Source organism: Myxine glutinosa, chromosome 12 (assembly GCF_964187855.1).
Source record: "Myxine glutinosa chromosome 12, kmMyxGlut1.1, whole genome shotgun sequence".
Taxonomy (NCBI): domain Eukaryota; kingdom Metazoa; phylum Chordata; class Myxini; order Myxiniformes; family Myxinidae; genus Myxine; species Myxine glutinosa.
In genome coordinates this window covers 44151081-44174806 of record NC_136272.1, presented here as the reverse complement: position 1 = coordinate 44174806, position 23726 = coordinate 44151081, and the positions used below count along the sequence as shown (strand labels likewise).

The following is a 23726-nucleotide window of genomic DNA, read 5'->3' as shown; positions in this document are numbered from 1 at the left end:
ATTTGAAAGTGATTCTTCATCATTGAGACTGGGCCAAAACTATATAGAGTAGGATGATATTCCAAAAGTTGTGGACAAGTTATAACAAAATTAGGTGGATTAGTTGGATATGTGCAAGAACGAGCCGATTAGATTTTGGTTCAGGTCCGGATCCAGATCCGGCCTATCAGTGGATACAAAACCTAAACTGCTCAACCTGGCGGAGGTGTGCACTATACCGAGTGCCTTTGTAGTTTGTTTCTGCAATTTACTTGAACCTTTTGTAAACTTGGATTTCTCAAAATATACTTTTTACTGGAATGGTTTTGCTCCGACTCTGCATGTGATATAGAGGTGTGTTCTTTTAGTAAAGATTTTGGTTATTTTGTGTAATTATTTGACAATTGATCTCCTTTAGTTGGCTAACTGCACCGATTCCTTATAGCAATGGACGTTGTTGTTTATAAGTGATAATTGTTTGGTCTTAGTGGTTGATTGTGGATGTCTTGTACAGGTGAAAGTGTTGCGGTGTGTCACACCGGTGCGCAGCGAGGATGTGGTGTTTGGCCAGTATGAAGGAGACCCAAATGGCCATGGTGAAGCAACTCAGGGATATCGCGATGACCCCACAGTCCCAAATGACTCCCGCACACCCACCTTTGCCACAGCCATTGTGCATGTAGAGAATGAGCGCTGGGAAGGTGAGTTGGTGGGATCGGAAGGTTTTTGTTGGCTTATTTTACTTGCTCAGGGTTGCCAGCGGGTGGGAGGCGCGTTGCGACCAGGTCGGGGCGGCGGGAAGCGTATTGCGGCCTGGTTGCGGCAGCAGGAGGTGCGTTGTAGCCTGGTTGCTGGAGGCGACATTTGGCCGGGTTGTGGCGATGGGAGGTGCGTTGTGGCCTGGTTGTGGCGATGGGAGGTGCGTTGCAGTTTGGTTGTGGCGGTGGGAGGCGCGTTGTGGAGGCGTGTTTGCAGTCTGGTTGTGGTGGTGGAAGGTGCTTTGAGGCCTGATTCTGGTGCTGTGGCCTGCTTGCGGTGGTGGGAGCTGCGTTGTGGCCTTGTTGTATAAGGAGGTTTACTTACTTATCCTCTTTGTTCCGATGGGACATAAGGCTATAAGGAGGCCTGCTTCCGACTGATGCAGCCACAGAACAAACTTTTTTGTTCTGTGGCCGATACAGCACAGTTGAATGAGCATTATATTTGTGTTTTCTAAGCACTCAGTTTCACATACTTGTGTATCGTACATTGTCTGCATTCATGTTGCATGCACAAGTGCCACGGTGCACGTGGTCTTCTTTTTCTCATGTGCAGCACAAGTCTGTGTGGTGGCATCATTGGCTGGGGCATGACTGTCCTGCTGATGCATTGCCCTCTGTAGGTTATGGCAGGAGTTTGTAATTTGCTCAGGGTGCCAGCAATAGCTCGCTTACTCGTTGTGACCGTGGGACCTTTAACGTCCACCGACTTGTGCCGGTAGATGGGACACCCAATTTAATGTCCATCCGAGAGACGGCACACATTAATGTATCACCCACAGTGTGAAACACAGTGCTGACAGTTTATAGCTGGGTCGGGATTCAAACCCAGGCTAGACAGCTGAGCGTGAGTGTGCATACGTCTCAGCCATCCTGCTGTGGTGCTTGTCCTGTTGCAGGGGTACCATTTGTGCTGCGTTGTGGAAAGGCATTGAATGAACGCAAGGCAGAGGTGCGACTGCAGTTCCGTGATGTACCTGGTGATATATTCGAAAGACGGAGCAAGCGTAATGAGCTGGTTGTTCGTGTCCAGCCCAACGAAGCAGTCTACATGAAGCTAATGACCAAAAAGCCTGGAATGTTCTTCAGCCCGGAGGAGTCTGAGCTTGACCTCACCTACAGCAGTCGTTACCATGTAATTACCTAGAGTTGCCACATACACATGCATGTCCCAAAATGAATTTGCTGTGTTATTGTACCTTACGGCACACTCCCTACCCTGGTTAATTGTGCTTATCATGTACCACCATCCCCCGGTAGGGCGTGAAACTGCCAGAAGCATACGAGCGGCTCCTGCTGGACGTTTTCTGTGGAAACCAAATGCACTTTGTGCGAAGGTGGGTTTGTGGAGTAGTCCCATGCACCAGGAGAATTTGTGCATTGGTCACTGTGAATGTTCTCTTGTAGTTGCGATGATGAAATGACAAATGTGAGAAACAGTGTATGTTATGCCTCTAGATTGTTGTGCCAAGTTGTAAAAGGTTGAATAATTTGGTTCCTTTTATCTCACTTTGATTGGGGAGTAGTGGAAATGTTCAGCTCCAGTGTATAAATGGTTCGGATTGTTTTCTTTTCTCATCCCCATCCATAGTGATGAGCTGCGTGAAGCTTGGAGGATCTTTACTCCTCTTTTGCACTGGATTGAAACGGAGAAGCCAATCCCCATTCCGTATACACACGGCAGGTTTGTATGTGCAGAGGTACAGCAGCCAAATAAATTCCAATCTGGTTTAATACCAATACTGTCAGACCCCACCATTCGTGGGGCATACGATACTTCCTGACTTCCTGGAAGGTGCTGCAAATTGCGAAAGGCGGGGCCTTGTTTCAATGGAAAAAGGGGGAATTGATTCCGGAATCGTGAAAATCCGCGAAAGTCTAGGCAAATCCCGCGAGCGTCGACGCCAATCCCGCGAACGTCGACGCCAATCCCGCGAGCGTCGACGCCAATCCCGCGAGCGTCGACGCCAATCCCGCGAGCGTCGACGCAAATCCCGCGAGCGTCGACGCAAATCCCGCGAGCGTCGACGCAAATCCCACGAACGTCGACGCAAATCTGCGAATGAATGCCGTGCCATTGTTTCAATGGGGGAAAAGGGAGACAGCCAATTGTACTAATAGATATACTGGAGTGTTTTCATTCTGTACAGTAACTCGCAGGGATGACGTGTTATGCAGCTGGTGGAATATCCCGCGATGCTGTTCAGTGTGAATGGTGGGATATCCTGCGAAGCTCGCTTGACCGCGAATACGCTGGACACAGGGCCACGAATAGAGAAGCAGGTCACAATTTATCAACTGCGAATACGCGAAAACCACGAATAGCGGGGTCCGACTGTATCTAATCTCTGCGTTGATTTGGAACCAAAACGTGATTGCATCCCCAGCCTAAAGATATGCTGAAATGTTTAGGTTATCGCTGCAGATGAATCTGCCTGGCTTGGGATAAGCAAGCAGGCCATTGATAAGGTACAATAATCTTTGCCGTCCTAGCCGTTGGAAAGAGCAATTGACTCCAACCTGTAGCTTCCAGTAATAGGATGCAAAGGCCTAAAACTCAGCTTGTCAAACTCCAATGCACCTGTCAATGTCTGGAATGGTCAGGCTTCGCAGCAATGTGAGCAACTACATTGTCCATATGTCCTCGTGTGTTCTTGTCCCACAGTCGTGGGCCAACTCAAGGAGACGATTTGTTGAAGAAGGCTGGATTTCGTTACGAGGGAACGTATCGTTGGGTTAGCCCTCACAAGCTGTAACCAGCAAGTCGCTCCACCTTCCCGTCACATGAAGTTCCAGTCGGATCATTCAGATGTCATCCACACAAGTGATAGTCACGAATTTCAGCTACTTTTCCCACCGTATTCCCATATTTTTGCTGCTGCTGTATGGAAGGCAATTATATGCAATGCCTCCTGTACCTTAAAGTGCCTTCAGTTATTGAAATATTGGTATATGATTTCATATATTAACTTGCTGAAACTCTGGCAGCATTCCAACCCACGATACTTAAGGAATCGACTTCCAGTCCCCTACTCCCCCAATTGGACCAATCTCAAATTTGCTCTTTTTGTTTGGGGAGGATGGATTTTATTTATTTCTCACCCCTCCACCCCTTTCATCCCCATCCCACCCTCCACCAAATGTATGGTTTGGGGGAAGCTATGCAATTTGACTTTTGGAAGGCCCCACCCTCGGGCAATATTTTGAGCAGTTTTCTACAATGCATTCCTTGTTTCGTGAATGTTTACAGAACATACCTGTTTGTGCAGTAAAAAAAAATAAAAAAATAACCACCTTTAGAGGCCATTTTTCCCCACAAGCGGGGGTTGGCCTTTTTCGGGAACCGTGGTTGTTGTTGTTTTTTGGTCCCCTTTTTGAAGCAATGTTTTACGGCCGGATGCCCTTCCTGACGCCAACCCTTTTTGCCGCCTTTAACGACAAACAGGGAATTACCAGTGAACTGGTACTCAATGTTTGTGCAGTGAAGGAATAAAAGCTGTAGAACAGCTGGTGAATATACTTTAGGACCAACACAAAGAAAAAGAAAAAAAAAACTTTTTTTAATGGAGTGCATGTTGTTGAGTGGTTTGGAATAACAAGGAAATGGCTCAAATCACCTCCCTAGAAAACGATTCGATACTAAACTCAAGTTCAAAATGTCAAAGCATTCATTAATATGGTGGCATAAACGCCGAACACCACTTAAAATGTAATCGTACCTAGACTACCTGTCTGAGGCAAGAGCCAAGTACATCTGCGTGCCAGGTGTGGCCATGTACACCTGACTCCAACAGACACCTGTGTCAGGATGCACTTATATTATTAGAGCAGAAAACTTTTAATTAACAGATTTTTGGTCCTGCTTAGTGCAACTTGTAGAATCAAGACTGATTTAAGGAAGAAAAAAAAAGAAAAAAAATACTGATTCATACATTCACACATTAAAAGGTTCTGTCATTTGTGCTGAAGTGCATAGTTTATAAAAAACAAAAATAAAAAACACAACTGACTTTTGCAGCCTCTGCTTGGAGTCCGAGGAACAAAATGGTAGCTACGGAAGGGAGGGGGAGAGGATTGATGGAGGATGGGGAATGGCTGCTGTGAGGTTGATAGAGGCAACAACACTATATGAACATCACGAACAAGCACTGCACAGCAATCAGCATGGCAAAGATGAACAACAAATATTGAACAATTGCCTTTTGTCTCTGCAGGCAAACATCTCAAGAATGTTAAATAACATTGACATGCAGAACCATTTTACTCGTTTTATGACAAACATGGAACACGAACTTTATCACATTATTCCAAACGATGTCGTGCTTTCGATTGGCATCGCGGCACTTGCAGGACAACCAGTCACTGCCAGCAGAGCTTGTTGTGTCCTGATCTGTGGATGGGACACCCAGTGGCTTGTGGATGGAAGATGCAGAATTTGATCTCATCGCCGGCCTTAGATAGACATAACATGCTTGGCTAGGCCTCGATGCCTCGGGCGAATAGCCTGATGAGCCGTGGACGCACCCTGTCAGATGGGGAGGAACGCCCATTGGAGAAATGGTTTATTACAAAACAAAAGGCCGATAGAAAGTGAATATGGAGTGTTTTGCACTCTCACCAACATGAGACTTTCCTTTGAAAGTCTCGGTTACAGAAATTCACAGGCTGAATCCTAATGTGATGGCCAGTCGCTCTATCCGTCTGTCCACAAACGTCAGCTTATGAATGAGGAACAGCTCGATTTCATCTAATGTTGTATTTTGAACATGAATTGGAAAACAAATCTGTGGTTCAGCAGCACTTTGGCTCTGAATTCATCCTGACCACAAATGGGGAGAGGATGGAGATCATTTTTAAACATTGAAGCCGCTTCAACATTTGGCTATGTCCTTCCATCCGTCCGTCAAAACGGAAGCAGAACCTTTCGAACCACCATGTTTAATTCTAAAGGGTTCTAAAGTATTTTTGAATTGGTTTCATTCGTTTCTCGGCTTTGCCGATTTCATGTTTTAAAATTCTAAACAACCGCTTCCTTCAGACACGGACGCGATTTATTTATTTATTATTTATTTTAACTCTTTCGCAGTCAAACAAAAATTTAAATCATTCCAACCAGGATACTTGCTGTTTTTAAGGACGTCATGAAGGACACAAACACCAGGCATGAATAACTAATGTCACGTGTTAAATATGGTGATGTAATAACCACGGCATCAATGGCGGTAAATTCCGGAATGAATTTTTTTCTATGACCCATCCAATCTGTGTTATTTAAGTTGAATTTTATAAACACGTCAACACTGCAGAACACAAGTCACCTGCTTGGCACTTTCAAAACATTTCCGTTTCGCAGCACTTACACAAAGTATTATGGCATTTCACATGATAACCAACCACCGTTTAGAGGCCATTTTTCCCCGCAAAGCGGGGGTTGGCCTTTTTCGGGGACCATGGTTGTTGTTGTTTTTTGGTCCCCTTTTTGAAGCACTGTTTTACGGCCGGATGCCCTTCCTGCCGCCAACCCTTTTTGTCACCTTTTACGACAAGCAGGGAATTACCAGTGAACTGGTACTCAATTTGCCGACCTCGGAAGGATGACAGGCCGAGTCAACCCCCCTGGCATTAATTCAGCGATCGACCGGGATTCGAACCCAGGATCCTAGGATCCCAAGCCGGCACCCTAGCCGCTAGCCCAACAACTTTTTTCAAACTCCAAGTGGGCTTTCATGTCTTTCTACGATATCATGGTCAACTACCAACTTTTTGAGAAGCATGATATTCCTGATGCATTCTGGGAAAAGGTGATAGTATATAAGGAAGGGGTGCAGAAGAGATGACTTCCTCTGACTCCTTCCTTCCTCAGAGATGACCTCATCTCTTCTGCACCCCTTCCTTATATACTATCACCTTTTCCCAGAATGCATCAGGAATATCATGCTTCTCAAAAAGTTGGTAGTTGACCATAATATCGTAGAAAGACACATGAAAGCCCACTTGGAGTTTGAAAAAAGTTGTTAGGGTAGCGGCTAGGGTGCCGGCTTAGGATCCTAGGATCCTCCTCTTCCTCTTCCTCTTCCTTCCTTCCTCCTGACATGATAACCAATCAAATTTGCTGCTCGCCGACCCCGCTCATGTCCTAGTTTCTCAACACTGTGTAGGGTAGTGTTCTATGAACTCTATTTACTTCCGCCACCGAAGGTGGATGGAGGTTATGTTTTCAACCCCATCTGTCTGGTTGTGAAGACGATATCTCAGTTGTGGACGGATTCGGACGAAATATGGTAGACAGGTTGGGTGTGTGATGAGGAAGAAATTATTAGACTTTGGTGAAGATCCAAATCTGGATATGAGAATTTAACTTTTCAAGTGATAATTCACCATCGAGTGATTGTGCCAAAAACAATATATAGCATGACATTGCAAAAAGTTGTGGATGACTAAGTGGATGAGTTGGTTCGGCGACAAGACCAAGTCGATTCGATTTTGGGTCAGGTCCAAATCCAGATCTGTGGAATACAAAATGTAACCTGTGCAGCATGGTGGAGGTATGCTCTGAGTGCCGTTCTCGTTACCCTCGCCTGAGGAGAGGGTATTGCATCCGAGTCCGTTTGTTTGTCCGCACCGAATAAATATGATTTTCTCTGCAACTGTTGGTCCGATTGACAGGAAACTTTCACCATAGGTGCGAATCTACCTGTATAATTTTTTTAATGAAAATTATGACATAGGTCACGTAGTTCGGCCACCATCTTGGAAAATCGAAAACTTTGCACCTCTATCTCCGAAAGTGCTGAATAGAAAAAAATTGAGACATGGTTCATTGTAAAGAACTCTCCATGGGGAATAAAATGTTAATGATGTCATGGGTGCCTCCATTATGACGTCATAATTCGACACGTACAAAACTTCATCCGATCAAGATGAAATTTCTTGAGCGCCATCTCGGGATAACATGGTGGAGAAAAAAATATAATAATTATGACGTCACCGGTCACGTGGTTCGGCCGCCATATTTGTTTTAACACAAAAGCCTTAAAAACCACTGAAAATACATCCTGGCGAAGGTTTGCAATCTCAGATTGCTCTTTCTTGTTAATGTTGCAACAGTCTGCACGCTGTGATGATATAGCACATCGGCTTTGTTTTGATGATTAGCAATTACATATTGCACTGACATTCGACAAATCATCCATCTTGATAGTTACATCATTGGATTGACAGGATGGTCTGGAGGTATGCACACTCACCTCTAACCCGTCTAGCCTCACAGACATGGTCATTCAGTGTGCCGTCCCTTGTTAAATTGGCGGCCTGTCTGCCAGCATTCATTAGTGGATGTTAAAGATCCCACGGTGTCCTTCTGTCCTTCGCAAAGTGAGTTATTGCCGGCACCATGAACAAATTCCAAATTCCTGCGCTGACCTACAGAGGGCACAGCCATGCCCTTAGCCAATGATGCTACCCTGCAGCCTTTTGCTGTATACAAATGAAGAAGTTGCATCATTAATGAAGTGCAGCCACGCCGCACATTTAGAAAATTTCCACAGGATGACGGCGATGACCGGCATACCATCTGTCAAGCACCGTGTGATCTCGAATGTCCAGCAGCAATCGATGCTTGTAGACAGGTCCACGGCTCAACATCCATGTGAGGACAATGCACTGTGATGCAACGCTCTACCTGCCAAGCACCGACCTCAGCGACCATTTTATAGTCTGATCTGGTCAGGAATCAAACTTCAACTGGGCAGTTCGGAGGCAAATGCTCAAACCTCTCCAAATCCAAATATATTAAAATCGTATTATGTTGGAGAAGCAATCGCCTAGTACTTGAGGGAAGAGGATGGGGAGTGGATCTTCCATGATCCTAAGATTTATGAAGTGTCCCTAAAACTTCTACCTCAGATTGCAATACTTTTCTACAGCCGCATCACCTTCATCCCCGCAATACAACAATCGTCAAACCACAACTCTTTTTCCAATGGCCTCAGCCACACTACCTGACATTGAGGGCCGTCTGCATCAGTATCTCGCCATCGCAATTCCAGGAACTGGCTGCCAACGTCTGTGGGAAGGAATGGCAGCAACAAAGACCGGGTGCAGTCGCCTGGGGCAGCACCCTGCGGCACAATTCGCTGCTGCTTGCAATACGGTCTTCTTCTTCCTCCTCACATTCATCGCAGTCCTTCTTAGCAATGGGTGTGAATCTGACTTCAGAGACTCGATACGTCTCTACAAATGGGAAGTCGAACTGGGAAAGGAGAGCGAATGACAATTGTGAATAATATTTTGATGCAGAAAATGTATTCGAGTTTTCAACTCGAAACTCGACTCCTTCGATCGAATATTTAGCCTCTTACCCGGTCCTGCTGGGCGGTGTGACGAATTAGAAAGCGAAGGAGGGCGCTGCGCGAACACGCTCGAACCAACACGAGGTCGGCACTACCGCCGGCGAGGTGTGCGCTGGGAGACAGACCCGACGGACAGCGGGCGCATGAACAGCTCATGGTCGACAGGTTGATGGCGGTGAATTGTCCGCACACACTCATCCATTCTGAGCGGTAATAAAACAAAACGGGGTGAGGGAGGGGAAACAGGAAACTAACAGAAGGGTTATGAATGTGAAATCGATACGTTTTTAAATGTAGATATCCTTTCAAACATCCTCACCATCATCATTCGGCTGCAAGGCCTGCTTGCAACTTTGGCTGTGCAGTCTCTCTCCAGCCTCCTTACACACATCACATCTAGGAATGACAATGTCCTTGGTCTTAGAACCACACCGTCCGATACACCTACCGCAAGATACCACGGAGCGTAGAGCAGGCGGATTGCTTTGGGACGCGCAATTGTTGGATTGGATCAAGTGTTTTTGCAAGAACTACAAGGACATTTAAGGAAATGGGAAAAATCAACAGTATATCGGATTCAAAACGGATCCTAGCATCATGAAGCAGGAATTCCAAACGGGCCAACCTATCAATCCGGTTGGCCCATTTCCATTAGTACTTTGTGGGACGGAGGTAAGCGAGCTGAACTTGAGAGAAAAAAAAAGGGGTAGTCATCTACATGTTATGTACGTGGAGGGGCGTGTGGTGATGGGAACGGGGAGAGGGAGGGTTTACCCAGAGCGACACAGTTTGCCATCACGTGGGCCCGTTTCATCGGCCGTCGCAAGGCGGAAATCCACACGGCCAGTGTAACTTGCGCCACGTAAAAAGGTCTTGAAGCCTGGAGAGGGGAAGTACAGATTAGCAAAGTTGTTGCTACATCGCACAACAGGTGTAGTTTGTTTTTGTCACTTCGTCAATGTCATTACAGGCTCTCTACGACACCAAAACACTGACACTTGGATGTTATGGGTGCATTAAAATGGTGTTCCCACAAGCAGGCCGAGCGGAAACCTCACTGTGGTGCATTACACGTGGCGGAACATCCTTGAGCTGCTAAAATTGACCCTCTCATGGCTCCGTGTGCCGTGGTCAGCAGAATACGGAACTGCAGGCTGTTAAAACGTTTTCCTTTTTAAACTGGTAAACCGGTACGGCACAACTCGGCCACAAAGGGTACATTTCAGGAATTGCGTAGACATGTTGTACACACACAATACACATGGGGAAATTACAACAAACATTTGCAAAATAAAAAAAAATTTGACTTTTGTATTTATTTATTTTATTCCACAAAAGCACGCCAACAACTGTGCCTCGTGTTAAAAAGCCATTCTTGGAAGCTACCTGGCCCATTACGGCCCAACATTAAATGTGACGACGTCATGCTAACTCATGCACAAATAATGTGAAGACAATAATCGTCAATACGGGACCTTCATAATGACCGATGAATGCCAACGAGGCCTTTCGCGCATGCGCTGTGTGTGCATTTCCAGTGACTCGATCACTTACACTAGCGTGCGCACCTTTAACCTGCTGTCTTTTAAACAAATTTCACCATTTCAACGAACGTGGCAATTTTGCGATGATTAGTCATAATTATTACGTTTCTGGATGCAAATCGGACTCACAGAAATATCCATGGATGAGAAGTATCAAGTTCCTATCATTTCCTGTTAATACAATTGAGCGGTAGTCGTGGATAACAAACAAACACACACACGTAGATATAGATACTTTGAGACCTGGTATGTCTCCGATCCATTTCCTGAAACCAACCCATGTGTGGCAATAGCAGCCAACAGCAACTTGCGCACACGCGCACGCACTGAGACCTGGGAAGAGCTCTGTTCCACCTTCTGAAATCCGTAAATGGAGATAACAACCAACGGAAGAAATGAGGAAAAATATTAAACGAAATGGCAACAAATATACACCGACAACTGGGAGGACAAAATATCAGGAATATGTAAAAAAAACAAAAAAAAAAAAACACAGATTGGGGATAGACAAAGGATCAATTGTAAAGGCTAAGACGAGGTCATCTGAACTGGGAAGGACAATGAGTCATAATAAATGCACAATACCAAGGCCACATTCATTCACCAAGGACACTAGACCAATGGCTTTAAGAAGATGGCGGGACCGAGTCAAACGGACAGGTACGGATTCTGCAAGGTATAAGCCGAAAGCACAAGCCACCTCCTATCGGGATGTAAAAAAACAACATGGAGGTTGAAGAGTGCCAACAGTGTGGCAGTTATCGTTGGGGCAGCAGGGGTGATGAAGAAGGAAGATTACTGCAAACCATCGCTGGGATGCGGGGCACACGACGTGGATTTCTCCACATGGGGTCTTACCAAAAATGTCGTATCTAGAAGCGCCAAGCCAGCGGTGATTTTCGCTGTCACGCAGCATGTCCCCATAAAAACCGTAACCGAGGAGTGTCACAGTAAAGGTAAGGAAGGCCTCGTCTGTCCTCACTTCGCAGACATCCAAGGGTTGGTTGTCCCCTGAGCAGACAGTTACAAAAACGTGGAAAGATGGTTTGCAAGGCTTCTCTAACATCTTGCTGGCATAAAACAGTCTAAATGGCTCGGACTATTCATAAATTACAGCTCATTATTTGCAAATCATACGTACTGCAGTCTCCTTTACCTACCGATGACTACATGCAAGGCGGCAGTTACAGGGTCATTGGTTCCCATGGTCGTGAAACACACACAGTCCGTTGAACCTGTCAGAGGGAAAACAAAATGGAGAATTAGTGTTGAGGGATTAAGCAGTGAACAAGCAGCGTTAGTTTAACTTTGTACTCAAACTAAACTTGACAAAAGTAAGTTTTATAAATAAATAAATTAGCCAGTGTTCTCCGTGTTCTCATGAGGTTTGTGGAACTTTTGATGTGAAAAGCTCAAATGGTAAATAAAGAAACCCCAAAGCAATTAAAAAAAACCCTGTCTCATGCTGCACGGCAGACGGACGAATCATAAATGGATTTATATAGCGCCTTTTGCCTATGGATACAGAATAACCACCTTTAGAGGCCATTTTTCCCCGCAAAGCGGGGGTTGGCCTTTTTCGGGAACCGTGGTTGTTGTTGTTTTTCGGTCCCCTTTTTGAAGCAATGTTTTACGGCCGGATGCCCTTCCTGACGCCAACCCTTTTTGCCGCCTTTAACGACAAACAGGGAATTACCAGTGAACTGGTACTCAATTAGCCGACCTCGGAAGGATGACAGGCTGAGTCAACCCCCCTGGCGTTAATTCAGCAATCGACCGGGATTCGAACCCAGGATCCTAGGATCCTAAGCTGGCACCCTAGCCGCTAGCCCAACACCAGGGATATGGACCTATGGATATGGATATGACCCTAACACCTATGGATACAGAATGCTGAAAGAAAAAGAATGAAACAAGGTGCCGATACTCTCGGTCCCCACCTTTTGGGTGGTATGAGGAATAGTTCTGTGTAATATGAAAGCTAAATATTTAACGGTTTTTTAAATATCACTTGCACAAGACAAGTTGCTGAGATGATTGCCATGGCAACATAATTCATCTAATCACAGCAGTGACCTGATTAGGTTGAGATAACGTCATGAAGAATAGATATCTGCAATATGAAAGCTAAATGTTCAACAGTTTTTTTGGAATATCGCGTACACAAAAGTCCATGAACGAATGATCGGACGGTCGGGTGGACAGAGCTCATCATAATGTCTCCCATATTCGACCTTGTCGGAGGGGCGGGGGACAATAAAGGGGGACGCGGTAGTGAAAGAGCAAACGCAGGAGCTGCCTCTGAGAAGATCAATCCACAATACACTTTTGGAAAAAAAAATTCACAGAGAAATTCCAAAAAAATGACCCCTCAGCGACAACCTCCAAGACTGGTAATGGTCGCACCGACCAATACAACCACTGCTCTGCGAACACAGAGAAATAACTTCACTTAGACTCGGGAGTCTGCCATATTCTTTCTCCGAATCAAGTTGCATGTTACATCTCTGTGACATCATCCGGACACTTGGGGACAACCCATAAACCCGCACTCCCAACAGAAGCCCGGCAGATAGAAGCCAAAGCCGCATAACTGGCATCGGCTCAGGAGGGAAAGGGTGCAGGTTTTCAAAAGGAAGAGGAAGAGCAGAAACCGAAACAGTTTCACGTTTCCAAGGCCAAAATCTGCAAGCATCATCCCACCTGTGTCAAACCGGTGCCATTGCGAATATTTGATGGTGAGCGTGGACTAAGAGTCGAATGAGGAGAAACAGGAAGTGATGGCTGAAATTGTCGATATGTGGAATAATAAGGCTTATTTGAACTCACTGAGTTTTCCCAATGACATTTTGACCCATTTAAAAATTATTTTCTCCATATTCTCATTATAAAGGTTTGTTTAAAAGTCTACGAGAAACGCTCAAATGGTTTAAAAAAAATAATTCACGGACAGACACATGGACCATAAAGAAAAAGAGGAAGAAATTACAATTACTCTCAAGGACAAGCGTGTTGTTCAAACCGAAAAGGGATAAACAAACTTCCAAAGGAGGTTCCCTTGGAGGTGGACATTCACTTTTTAGTGCAGTAGGGTTGCCACATACAGTGCCCTACCTGCTGGGATGATCCCAAGGCGCAGGTTTGCAGGTTTCAGTTGGTCTTTCATCTCACCGACATGGTCTTGAGCTTTTTCAATCACCCCGTGCATGATTTCGCTGAATGTTCCATCACCACCAACACTCAAAATGCTGCACACGTAAACAAACTAAGCAACACTCATAGCACTTCTTCTCCTTCAGATCATTTGACATACACAAATTAATCAACACAAAAAGACTATTTTCTCCATAGGCCCTTTGCGTCCACTATCCGCAGCACTTTATAGGAACACAACCCCAATGAATCGTGAAGGTTTACTGTACTCATTGCTGCACAGACACAAACTAGAACGGCACTCAGCAGAGCGCATGCCTCCGCCAGGCTGAACAGTTTATGTTTTGTATCCCACCGATAGGCCGGATCTGGATTCGGACCTGAACCAAAATCGAATCCGCTTGTTCTCATCACCTAACTGTTACGTGGTCCCCTCGGTGACTACCTGGTCTCGGTGACCCCCGGACCGTGAGAGGAACTTCGCCAGAAAGTGGTATTATATATGCGCTTTCGCAACGCAATCCCTATGAATTCCACCCAAGAGAAAACTGATTTTCAATGATATATTTCAATGGTAATGATACCATACAATTTCAATGATACAATCAAGGATATATTCCCCGAGCAATCCACCATCCACAATTCACACTCAACAATCAATCCCCTAGATGATTAAGATGGCCATCTTACATAAGTGTGTCCCCTTTTGTACTCACGACCCCCTTTGGTCTCTGTCCCTCACAATGTCTCTGGGCCCCTCCTGACCAAGATGATGGTCGGCTTCGCCGCACTCGGGCGGTTGAACGAACCCCGGGTGGACGTTTTTCCACCGGGCATGTATCGTACCGGGAACCACGGCTGCAGCCCCCCCTCCTGGCCACGCGAAGCGGGTACTGTAAAGCAGGCAAAAGCCACACGCCGCTTGCAACGCGTGTTAGGCCCCAACGTGCGACCCGTACGCGTCTTTGTAGACGGTGCCGCGAACGGTGCCAGACGCTGGGTCGGTGCACGGCCCCCCCGGCAGCTTGACGTGTCCACCGGGTAGGTACCCGTCCCGGTAACTCCTCTCGCCAGACGGGCTTGGGAACGCCGCTTTTCCACACGGCTCAATATCGATCCCACCTCTCGTCGGAGCGGGGCGAGGAAGAAGAATCCTCGTCGCTTCTCTCGACCTCGTGTCTTTCTTCTTCCGTTTCCGGTCTCTTTTTCCAGAAGGGCTCCTGACCCTCCAACCACAACAACCCTTAATCGACTACACATTGATAAGCAAAGACCTGAATAGTAATTCACATACATTCCCATAAAAATGTAACACTCCCCCCCTTCAAGAAAGAAAGTTTGAACCCAGCGAAAACTTTCTTTGCCGGCCAACTTGGATAAACAAACCAGATAACTCAACCCCCCCCCCCCCCCCCCCACATTATCAGTTCCCCCCGGGCACAGTTATCACTTAAAAATAAAGCAACAAAATTTCACCACAACCCCCAGAGATTTTCAAAGGTAATTCACTCTGGACAAAGCACCAGCAACGACATTGTCCCTGCCCTTTACATGTTCAATTTCCCGTTGGACTCCTGCCAAGCCAAACTCCATCTCCTGACCCTCTGACTTTGACTGTCAGTTTCTTGTGAATGAAGGTTAAGGGGTTGATCAAAGATCCAAAGTTAAGCAACTCGATAGCACTTTTTCCGGGAGGCCAAGCCGAGTATTCACTACATGGATGCCTTTAGGAACGTGGAGTTCACGGCTAGTCCGTGCAGGAAAGTTCTCTACATGGACGCCTTGAGGAACGTGGAGTTCACGGTTAGTCCGTGCATGAAAGTTCACTACATGGACGCCTTTAGGAACGTGGCGTTCACGGTTAATCCGTGTAGGAATCTTGGCTCGGCGGCTCCGCCGCATTCAGTGCTTCAACTTTTCAGAACTTCCCTAATAATTATGGTGGGACCACTTGTCACTGTAGTCCCATGAATAGCGGTCTCCTTCTCGGCCACTACTTTGACAATCCTTCCTTCGGGAGCTGCCGTAACTCAGGGAGCCTCCATAATAATATTGATTGCGGCCACCACCAAAACTACCGCCCAGTTGTCCTCTCCTGTAGACCTCTCGACGCCTATGAAATGCCTTCCCTACTGTTATGGTCCGACCCTCCAAATCCTTGCCATTCCAATTCTTCTCTGCCTCTCTGGCGTCTTTTGTGCTTGCAAACGTGACAAAGCCGAACCCTCTTGACTGTTGCGTTTCCCTGTCTCTTACCAACCGCACTTCCACCAGCGGCCCATATCTGTTGAAGACAGAGGTCAGAACTTCTTCCTCTGTTTTGAAGTTCAGTCCCCCTACAAATAACTTGGTACTTTTGTCGCCATCCCGAGCTGGTGTGGTGTTATTTTCCCTGCTGGGCTCTTTACCAACCCTCAGGTTACCATAAACTTGACCCCCGGCCAAATCATTCCCGATAACCACAGATACACCCTCTACAGGAAGCGTGGCTTGTAAACCGACGGTGACCGGTCCTGACACCAAATCGGAACTCAACTGGATGACATGAAGCGGAGCTTTAACATAGCCCCCGACCCCCTGTAAAAGCACACTAACCCCAGTTGCCGTCTTCTCCGACAATGGCAAAATGCCCTCCAGCATCAACGATTGGTGGGCTCCTGTGTCCCTCAATACCCTAACTGGCTTCTGGTTACTCGGGTCGCCATCCAGCGACACGAACCCCTCTGAAATGAAATGTTTGTAGCCCTCCTGAACAAGGTTCTCCCGGGACGCCGTACCTTTGACAGGGGAATCTTCCCCCAGCTCTGCTCTCCAAGAATGATTTCTCACACTTGCCAGTGCATTCGGAGTCGCACTAGACTGATTCCGTTCCGGGTTCTCCCTTTTCCGGAGGTAACATTGGGACATCAAGTGTCCAGTTTTATGGCAAAAAGCACAAGTAGGCCCGGGGGAGAACTTCGGGGTCGGCCTTGAGCCCCCCGAAAAATAAGTTTGTCTTGGGCCCGTAGCCCTCTGATTTCTAACAGTTGGGGTATAATAGTTGTCCCCATAATCATCTCGAGGCCGCCGCCATGTAAGGTCGTTCTCCGCACCGGGTGTTCCATAACTCCCCTGCTGAAGTCTAGGCGAGGAGTTAGGTTTGTGGACCCCTATTCGGTGGGTTAAGGCATACTCATCTGCCATGGTGGCTGCGTCCCACAACTTTGGTACTTTCTTTTCCTGCAGGTACACTTTGATGTCCTCGTGGACACACTGCTGAAATTCCTCCACCAGGATCAAGTCACGCAATGTTTCGAAGTCTTTCCCGACTCCTTTTGACTCACACCACCGATCAAACATGTTTTCTTTCACTCTGGCAAACTCCACATGGGTCTCACTCTCCCTCTTCCTGGCATTCCTTAATTTTTGCCTGTAAGCTTCCGGAACCAACTCATAGGCTTTGAGGATGTGCTTCTTCAGGACCTCATAATCTGCACATTGGTCCATTGGTAGCGCCGAATAAATCTCTTGAGCTTTTCCCACCAGCACACTTTGCACTAGTATGGTCCAGGCCTCCTCCGGCCAGTTTAATTGTCGAGCCACTTTCTCAAAGTGTGGAAAAAATTTCGCGACTTCCTTTTCACTGAACGGTGGAACCAGCCTCACATGTCTGCCCACATCCCAGGTTTTCTGGTTAGGTGTCGACCCCGTCAGCAAGGGTGGTGCCTCTCCCCGTTCTCTCATTAACTCCAGCTCCTTGAATTTAATTTCCTGCCGAAGCTCCATGTCACGTTCCTTTAATTCCCTTTCTGCTTTTCTCTCCTCTGCTTCGAGTTCCCTTGCAGCTCTCCTCTCCTCTGCTTGTTTCTCTTCTCTCCTCTCCTCTGCTTTCCTTTCTTCTTCTGCTCTTTCCTTTTCTGCTTTCCTTTCTTCTTCTTTTAACCTTTCCTGGAGTTCTCGTTCCACTCTCCTTTCCTGTGCTTGTTTCTCTTCTCTCCTCTCTTCTGCTTTCCTTTCTTCTTCTTTGATCCGTTCCTGGCTCCGTAATTGCAACTCCAGTTTCCGGAGCTCAACGTCTTCTGGTTCTTCGGGTAGCCACTCCCAGGCTAACTCGTCCCATGTTCCTAATCCCACCATAGATTGTATCACCGTGGCCTGCAACTCTGCCTTCCTCAAATTAGTTCGGACCTCCAAGTTAAAATGTTTGGCCAATTTCAAGAGGTCCGACTTTAGTAACGCTCGGAACTGTGCCTCACTCGGGGTTACCGCAAAGTTCTGTGCCACAAACGCCATGGTGCCTATCGTTAACCCCTGTTAACCTTCACCCAATACTTTACCCCCAATTTCCCCAAAAATTTACCAATTAATACTTAATTAATAAATTTTAATTAATAAAAATATTATTTTATTATTTTATACAATTTTAGATCCCGGACGTAGACCCAATTGCGAATCCGCAAATCGTAATTTGGACGAGCCCCCAATTCTGTTAAGTGGTCCCCTCGGTGACTACCTGGTCTCGGTGACCCTCGGACCGTGAGAGGAACTTCGCCAGAAAGTGGTATTATATATGCGCTTTCGCAACGCAATCCCTATGAATTCCACCCAAGAGAAAACTGATTTTCAATGATATATTTCAATGGTAATGATACCATACAATTTCAATGATACAATCAAGGATATATTCCCCGAGCAATCCACCATCCACAATTCACACTCAACAATCAATCCCCTAGATGATTAAGATGGCCATCTTACATACGTGTGTCCCCTTTTGTACTCACGACCCCCTTTGGTCTCTGTCCCTCACAATGTCTCTGGGCCCCTCCTGACCAAGATGATGGTCGGCTTCGCCGCACTCGGGCGGTTGAACGAACCCCGGGTGGACGTTTTTCCACCGGGCATGTATCGTACCGGGAACCACGGCTGCAGCCCCCTCCTGGCCACGCGAAGCGGGTACTGTAAAGCAGGCAAAAGCCACACGCCGCTTGCAACGCGTGTTAGGCCCCAACGTGCGACCCGTACGCGTCTTTGTAGACGGTGCCGCGAACGGTGCCAGACGCTGGGTCGGTGCACGGCCCCCCCCGGCAGCTTGACGTGTCCACCGGGTAGGTACCCGTCCCGGTAACTCCTCTCGCCAGACGGGCTTGGGAACGCCGCTTTTCCACACGGCTCAATATCGATCCCACCTCTCGTCGGAACGGGGCGAGGAAGAAGAATCCTCGTCGCTTCTCTCGACCTCGTGTCTTTCTTCTTCCGTTTCCGGTCTCTTTTTCCAGAAGGGCTCCTGACCCTCCAACCACAACAACCCTTAATCGACTACACATTGATAAGCAAAGACCTGAATAGTAATTCACATACATTCCCATAAAAATGTAACATAACCAAGTCGTCCACCAAGTTTAGTCATAACTCGTCCATAACTTTTTGAGATATGTTGTTCACAGCCAAACAGACAGGGGTGAAAACACAACCTTTGGTGGCGGAGGTAATGAACACTCATAACACACACTCAGGGCTGCACCCACCTGAAATGATAACTGCAAACAAACAACCAGTCACAATAACACACAAGCATACAACAAAAGAGCCGACACCCCCAATACGACAGGCACAAACAAACAATCCGCGTTGCCATGTACCCATAGAATGGAGGAATCATGGCCGATCAGTGTTTCAACTTAAAAAGAATTAACAAGAGAGACAACTGCTTTGCAATAAATGTCCCCATACCGATGTGATATTTTCTAAGTCCAAAAAGGGTTTAACTCTGTGAAAAATTGACGAAACGCCCTGAAACTTGAACTTGGCCTGTGACATCACAATAAAGACACGTACCAAGTTTCAGTTGAATATGTTAAAGGGGGTGGGGAAAAAAATCTGAAAACCCACAGGTGGGACGGACAGATGGAAAGCAAACCTATACTCCCCTCCGGTGAAACCGATAGGGGACGAACAAACAGGATTCTCAAAATTAATAATACAAGTTACAATGGGACAGAGACAACATGGCGGAATGGGTGGATGAGTAGGGAAATGAGATGCCGAGACAAAATAAATCGGTGATGCCACTGACCCATCAAATGCTTCAATGTTGTTGTTCAGGATGTAATCCTTTGCATGATTTGCTTGTTGCGTCACTGCCGGCACACGTGTGCAGAGTCATTAAAAGTCGATCAAAATTCCAACCCGGTGAGCAGAGGTGTCGGGTTAAGGTGGTTATCGGACTGCAGAGCTCACAAAATAAGGATCATTCCATACCGACAATGTCAGTGTCAATGCCGGCAAGTTTAAAGATGGGATCGACGTGGCGACGGTAAATTTCCTCCCCACGACACCGTCCACCCACAGGGTTGATGAACACCAAGAGACGTTGCGGCCGAACGTTATCTGCAAAACATCGGGAAAAGCTCAAACTACCTCTGCATATCCATTTGACATGTCAGTGGAGAATGTGAAGAACAGCAATCGTCAGCGAAGCAATTCCGACGAGTATGCACGTGCAGTAGTGAATAAACTGATGACGACATGAGATGTACCAAACTCGACAGAGCGCTGGTGCTGCTGACGCAGTATCTTGGCCCGTATTGTGTTGGTTGTTTTGCCGGTGCCTTCGCAGCTGTTAGTGAGTGCAGGAATGTGTAATTTGACCAAGGTATCGGTGATAGCTCGCCTTCTCTTTGAGGACACCCGAGGATCTTTAACGCAGAGGGGACACCCAGCTTAACGTCCATCGGTGGGACAGCGCACACATTTATGAATCTTCCTGCCTGCGAAATCCCATTAAAGTAGTTTATAAGATGGCTTTGACATTCAAACCAAAGCTAGACAGCACAGAGGGAAGGGTGCATACCTCAGCTATTTTGCCAACCCTAATTAATTTCCTCTTCTTCTTCTTCTCCTCCTATTTCCTTTATAAGTGGTTGGGTGATTAATAGATTATTGATATTACATAACCTAGAACCATTAACTAGGTCCACGCAGTATGGGATTGTGAAAGTAAAACCTAGGGGCAATACCCGTGGTGCTCACCTGGTAGAATAAACAGTACACTGCACCGACTAAGGGTATTTTACACCAATTTCAATGGTTGCTAGAAGACAGTGCAGCATGTAGAATCATACTAATATAATCACAAGACTTTAAAGAAACAAAAAAAAAATACCTATTTTGGGGGGAAACACCCCCCTCTCCTCCAACCCCGTATACCTCCTCAGACCCCTAATTTTCTTAGTGCCGTGAGCAAGCTTCGGTACATCACGCGTGATGAAGGTTGTGGTCAAGTTACATCGAAATGTTCCTATTACTGACTAACTAGTAGTTTAGTTTAGTTTCATCACTAGGTCCAACAAGTTCATCTAACTAGTTGTGTGCTAGTTCGGTTTGGAAATTCCTATTTTGGGGGGATGGAGGGGGGGGACCTTCTCAATTTTAGGGGGGGTGACCTTCTTCTTCTTCTCTCAATTTTAAAAATGTCGAATTTATGTTTAATTTACCTGACTTTACCTTTAAATGCATCCACAATGCAGAAGTGATGCCAGAAATGAGTTAGGTGACCTCAAATTAGCTGGGAAACAACAACAACAACAACATGCATTTTAAGGCCATTTTCCCTGCTAGAGCGGGGGTTAGCCTTGCGGTCCCCATGACAATCTTCTCCATTTTGCCCTATTTTCTGCATCTCCCCTTGTTAACTCCCTTGCCCGCATTTCTTCTTCCACCAGCTGGGAAACATGTATTATAATTGTTTATACTAGGGCATGCCCGTACTATATATAAGCTAGGACGTGCCCGTACGTGGGTGCCCGTTCCTTGCCAAAAAAAAAAAAAAAAAAAAAAAAATTGTGTAGGGGTGTGTGTGTGTAAACATCCTAGGGCGTGCCCGTACGTGGGTGCAAAAAAACATGCGTGCAAACAACAACAACAAAAAAAAACTTTGAAACCACGTGGCAGTAACGACCACAGAACCCCCCCCCCCCCCTCTATTTACATGAATGGTTTGGTCCATTCGCAACGACCACAGAACCCCCCCCTCTATTTACATGCAATGGTTTGGTCCATTCGCAACGCCAAAGCGAACGGCGAACGGCTAAATCGCCATAGCTCGGTAAGTACTTGTCCGATTAATTTCAAACCTTGAAAAGGCACATCCTCGGGTCCCCAGCAATATACCTGGCAAGTTAAAAGTATATCGGACCCGTGGTTGTCGAGAAACAGCGGTCACAGACAAACAAACGTACAAACGTACAAACGTACAGAGATTACTGGAATTATAGATAGATGAGAAATGCTTCCTGGGCTATGGGTTGGCCATGTTTTCCAAGATGGCTGACAGCAGCCATCTTGGATTTTAAGATACAACTTGTGTCTTTGGATAATTTTGTTCCTAGGGCACAGGAACTTTTACGCCAAAGGGGACCTTTGCATCACGACTTGAAGTCAACACCCTATTTTTAGCACTTAACATGTCCACTATTGATTATATCGATGAAAATAGGCCGAGAGGAGGAAAGGAGAAACGTGGAAGGTGTCTTCACCTTCCCAGGAGGTCTCCAATGTCCCTAAAAGGTACATTTGGCCAGATTGCCCAACTCAATGTGATCCAACAGCCAAATTGCAATGGGCTATCAAAGATGCAACACTTTCAGGCAAATTGGAGGCATCACTAGTACAAACAAATCACGGCGTGACACTATTGGACAGAAAGAAAATGTATGTACACTGTACAGTACTCGGCCTTTCTTGGAACATCCCCTTAAACATGCATTTAGGGCATTATGGTATCTCTCGTCATATAGCATCGCAAAGGGAAATTTGCAAGCAATGATTTAAAGTTATTTTCGTTTAAGTTTTGTCTCACTCAATTTAGTCGCCCCTTTGGCCATGATCAAAGTTACACATTCCGTAGGTACGTCACACATGCACTGTGACATGAGCCGCTAAGTAACAACACACTCTAATGGCACAAGGATAGGAGAGTAGCCATGTTCATCTTGAATCGCTCACCTTGGCAAGTTGGACAGAAACGAGTCATTCGGGACACACCTTGCATGGCGACGTGCTTGTTGAGGGTCTGAATCCATCGGTGGCAGGGTACACCATCATCATCACTGCAGAAGGTGACGTGCTGGAGAGCCCAGCGCTTCCCAGGTTGACGTTCAATATGGTACACTGCGAGGTTTGTGGAGTCGTACCAACATCAGGACCACTCCAGAATGGTGATAACACAGTAAAGGAGAAACACTGCAGCTTCAACCAACGATGCAGATTCTTATCCAAGGCCGAGCCTTCCAAGCCACAACAATCAAGAAACGTCAACCATCCAACCTTCAAACCATATCAAATGAAGGAAGTATGTGCAAATGATGTACAAATGCATTGCTCTCTACCTGTGAAGGCCTCGCACTGTGAGGGGGCCGAGAGCGCGTAACATGCATCCTTTGCTTCACCGTTCCCTTTAACCTGCGTCTTCACTGCCACCACCTCTTCAAGCGGCACCACAGTACCTGACAAACCTGGAAGACCGGGAGAGCCATGTCACTACCAACACAACCGAGATGCTGCTTGGAAATGCTAACAATGATAACGTTGCCCATCGAGGAGAATCACACATACCATATGTTTGCCTATTGTCTACTTATGTCTTCATACCCAATACAAAAGTACACCAATGTGTACTAATGTTTTTGTCCTGCATCTTACTGCAATTCACCAAATGTCTGTCTGTCCGTCCGTCCGTCCGTCCGTTCCCAGGTGCCGCAAAAACGGCTCAACCGATCGCAACGATATTTTGGGTGGGTAATCCTGGGACCCCCTGGAGTAAAATACGCTATATTGTTTTCCCAATTTTCCAATTTTCCAGTTTTTTCAAACACGATGGAATAATATTTACCGATATGAACAGTGATGCGGCTTTTATTGAAATTCTACAAATACTGTTTAGATTTTGATGATTTGCGTGT

At 46.3% G+C, this 23726-nt stretch overlaps 2 protein-coding genes across 7 annotated transcripts in view; one reads left to right on the top strand and one right to left on the bottom strand.

The window, feature by feature from the left end:
* G6PD (glucose-6-phosphate dehydrogenase) overlaps positions 1-4036 on the top strand; it is a 37964-nt gene extending 33928 nt beyond the window's left edge. Inside the window, exons 8-12 of the mRNA XM_068132624.2 lie at positions 494-680; positions 1637-1872; positions 1998-2074; positions 2329-2421; positions 3403-4036. Coding sequence (XP_067988725.2) covers positions 494-680; positions 1637-1872; positions 1998-2074; positions 2329-2421; positions 3403-3493 — 684 coding nt within the window. The 3' untranslated portion in view covers positions 3494-4036. The remainder of the gene's footprint in view (positions 1-493; positions 681-1636; positions 1873-1997; positions 2075-2328; positions 2422-3402) is intronic.
* Positions 4037-4281: 245 nt separating this feature from the next.
* The window catches only part of CERK (ceramide kinase), a 29836-nt gene continuing 10391 nt past the window's right edge, over positions 4282-23726 (bottom strand). For 2 of the 6 annotated variants that reach the window (XM_068132622.2, XM_078766324.1), the window contains exons 2-13: positions 23154-23279; positions 22810-22935; positions 20026-20154; positions 19841-19904; positions 13747-13880; positions 11793-11867; positions 11491-11643; positions 9863-9968; positions 9408-9484; positions 9098-9291; positions 8738-8988; positions 4282-5262 (exon numbers count right to left, since the gene is read on the bottom strand). In XM_068132622.2, the coding sequence (XP_067988723.2) occupies positions 5214-5262; positions 8738-8988; positions 9098-9291; positions 9408-9484; positions 9863-9968; positions 11491-11643; positions 11793-11867; positions 13747-13880; positions 19841-19904; positions 20026-20154; positions 22810-22935; positions 23154-23279 (1484 nt within the window). In that variant the 3' untranslated portion in view covers positions 4282-5213. Of the gene's footprint in view, positions 5263-8307; positions 8385-8736; positions 8989-9097; positions 9292-9407; positions 9485-9862; positions 9969-11490; positions 11644-11792; positions 11868-13746; positions 13881-19840; positions 19905-20025; positions 20155-20437; positions 20608-22809; positions 22936-23153; positions 23282-23726 lie in introns of those variants that run through there. The other 4 variants (XM_068132620.2, XM_078766323.1, XM_068132623.2 and 1 more) reach the window with 4 other exon arrangements.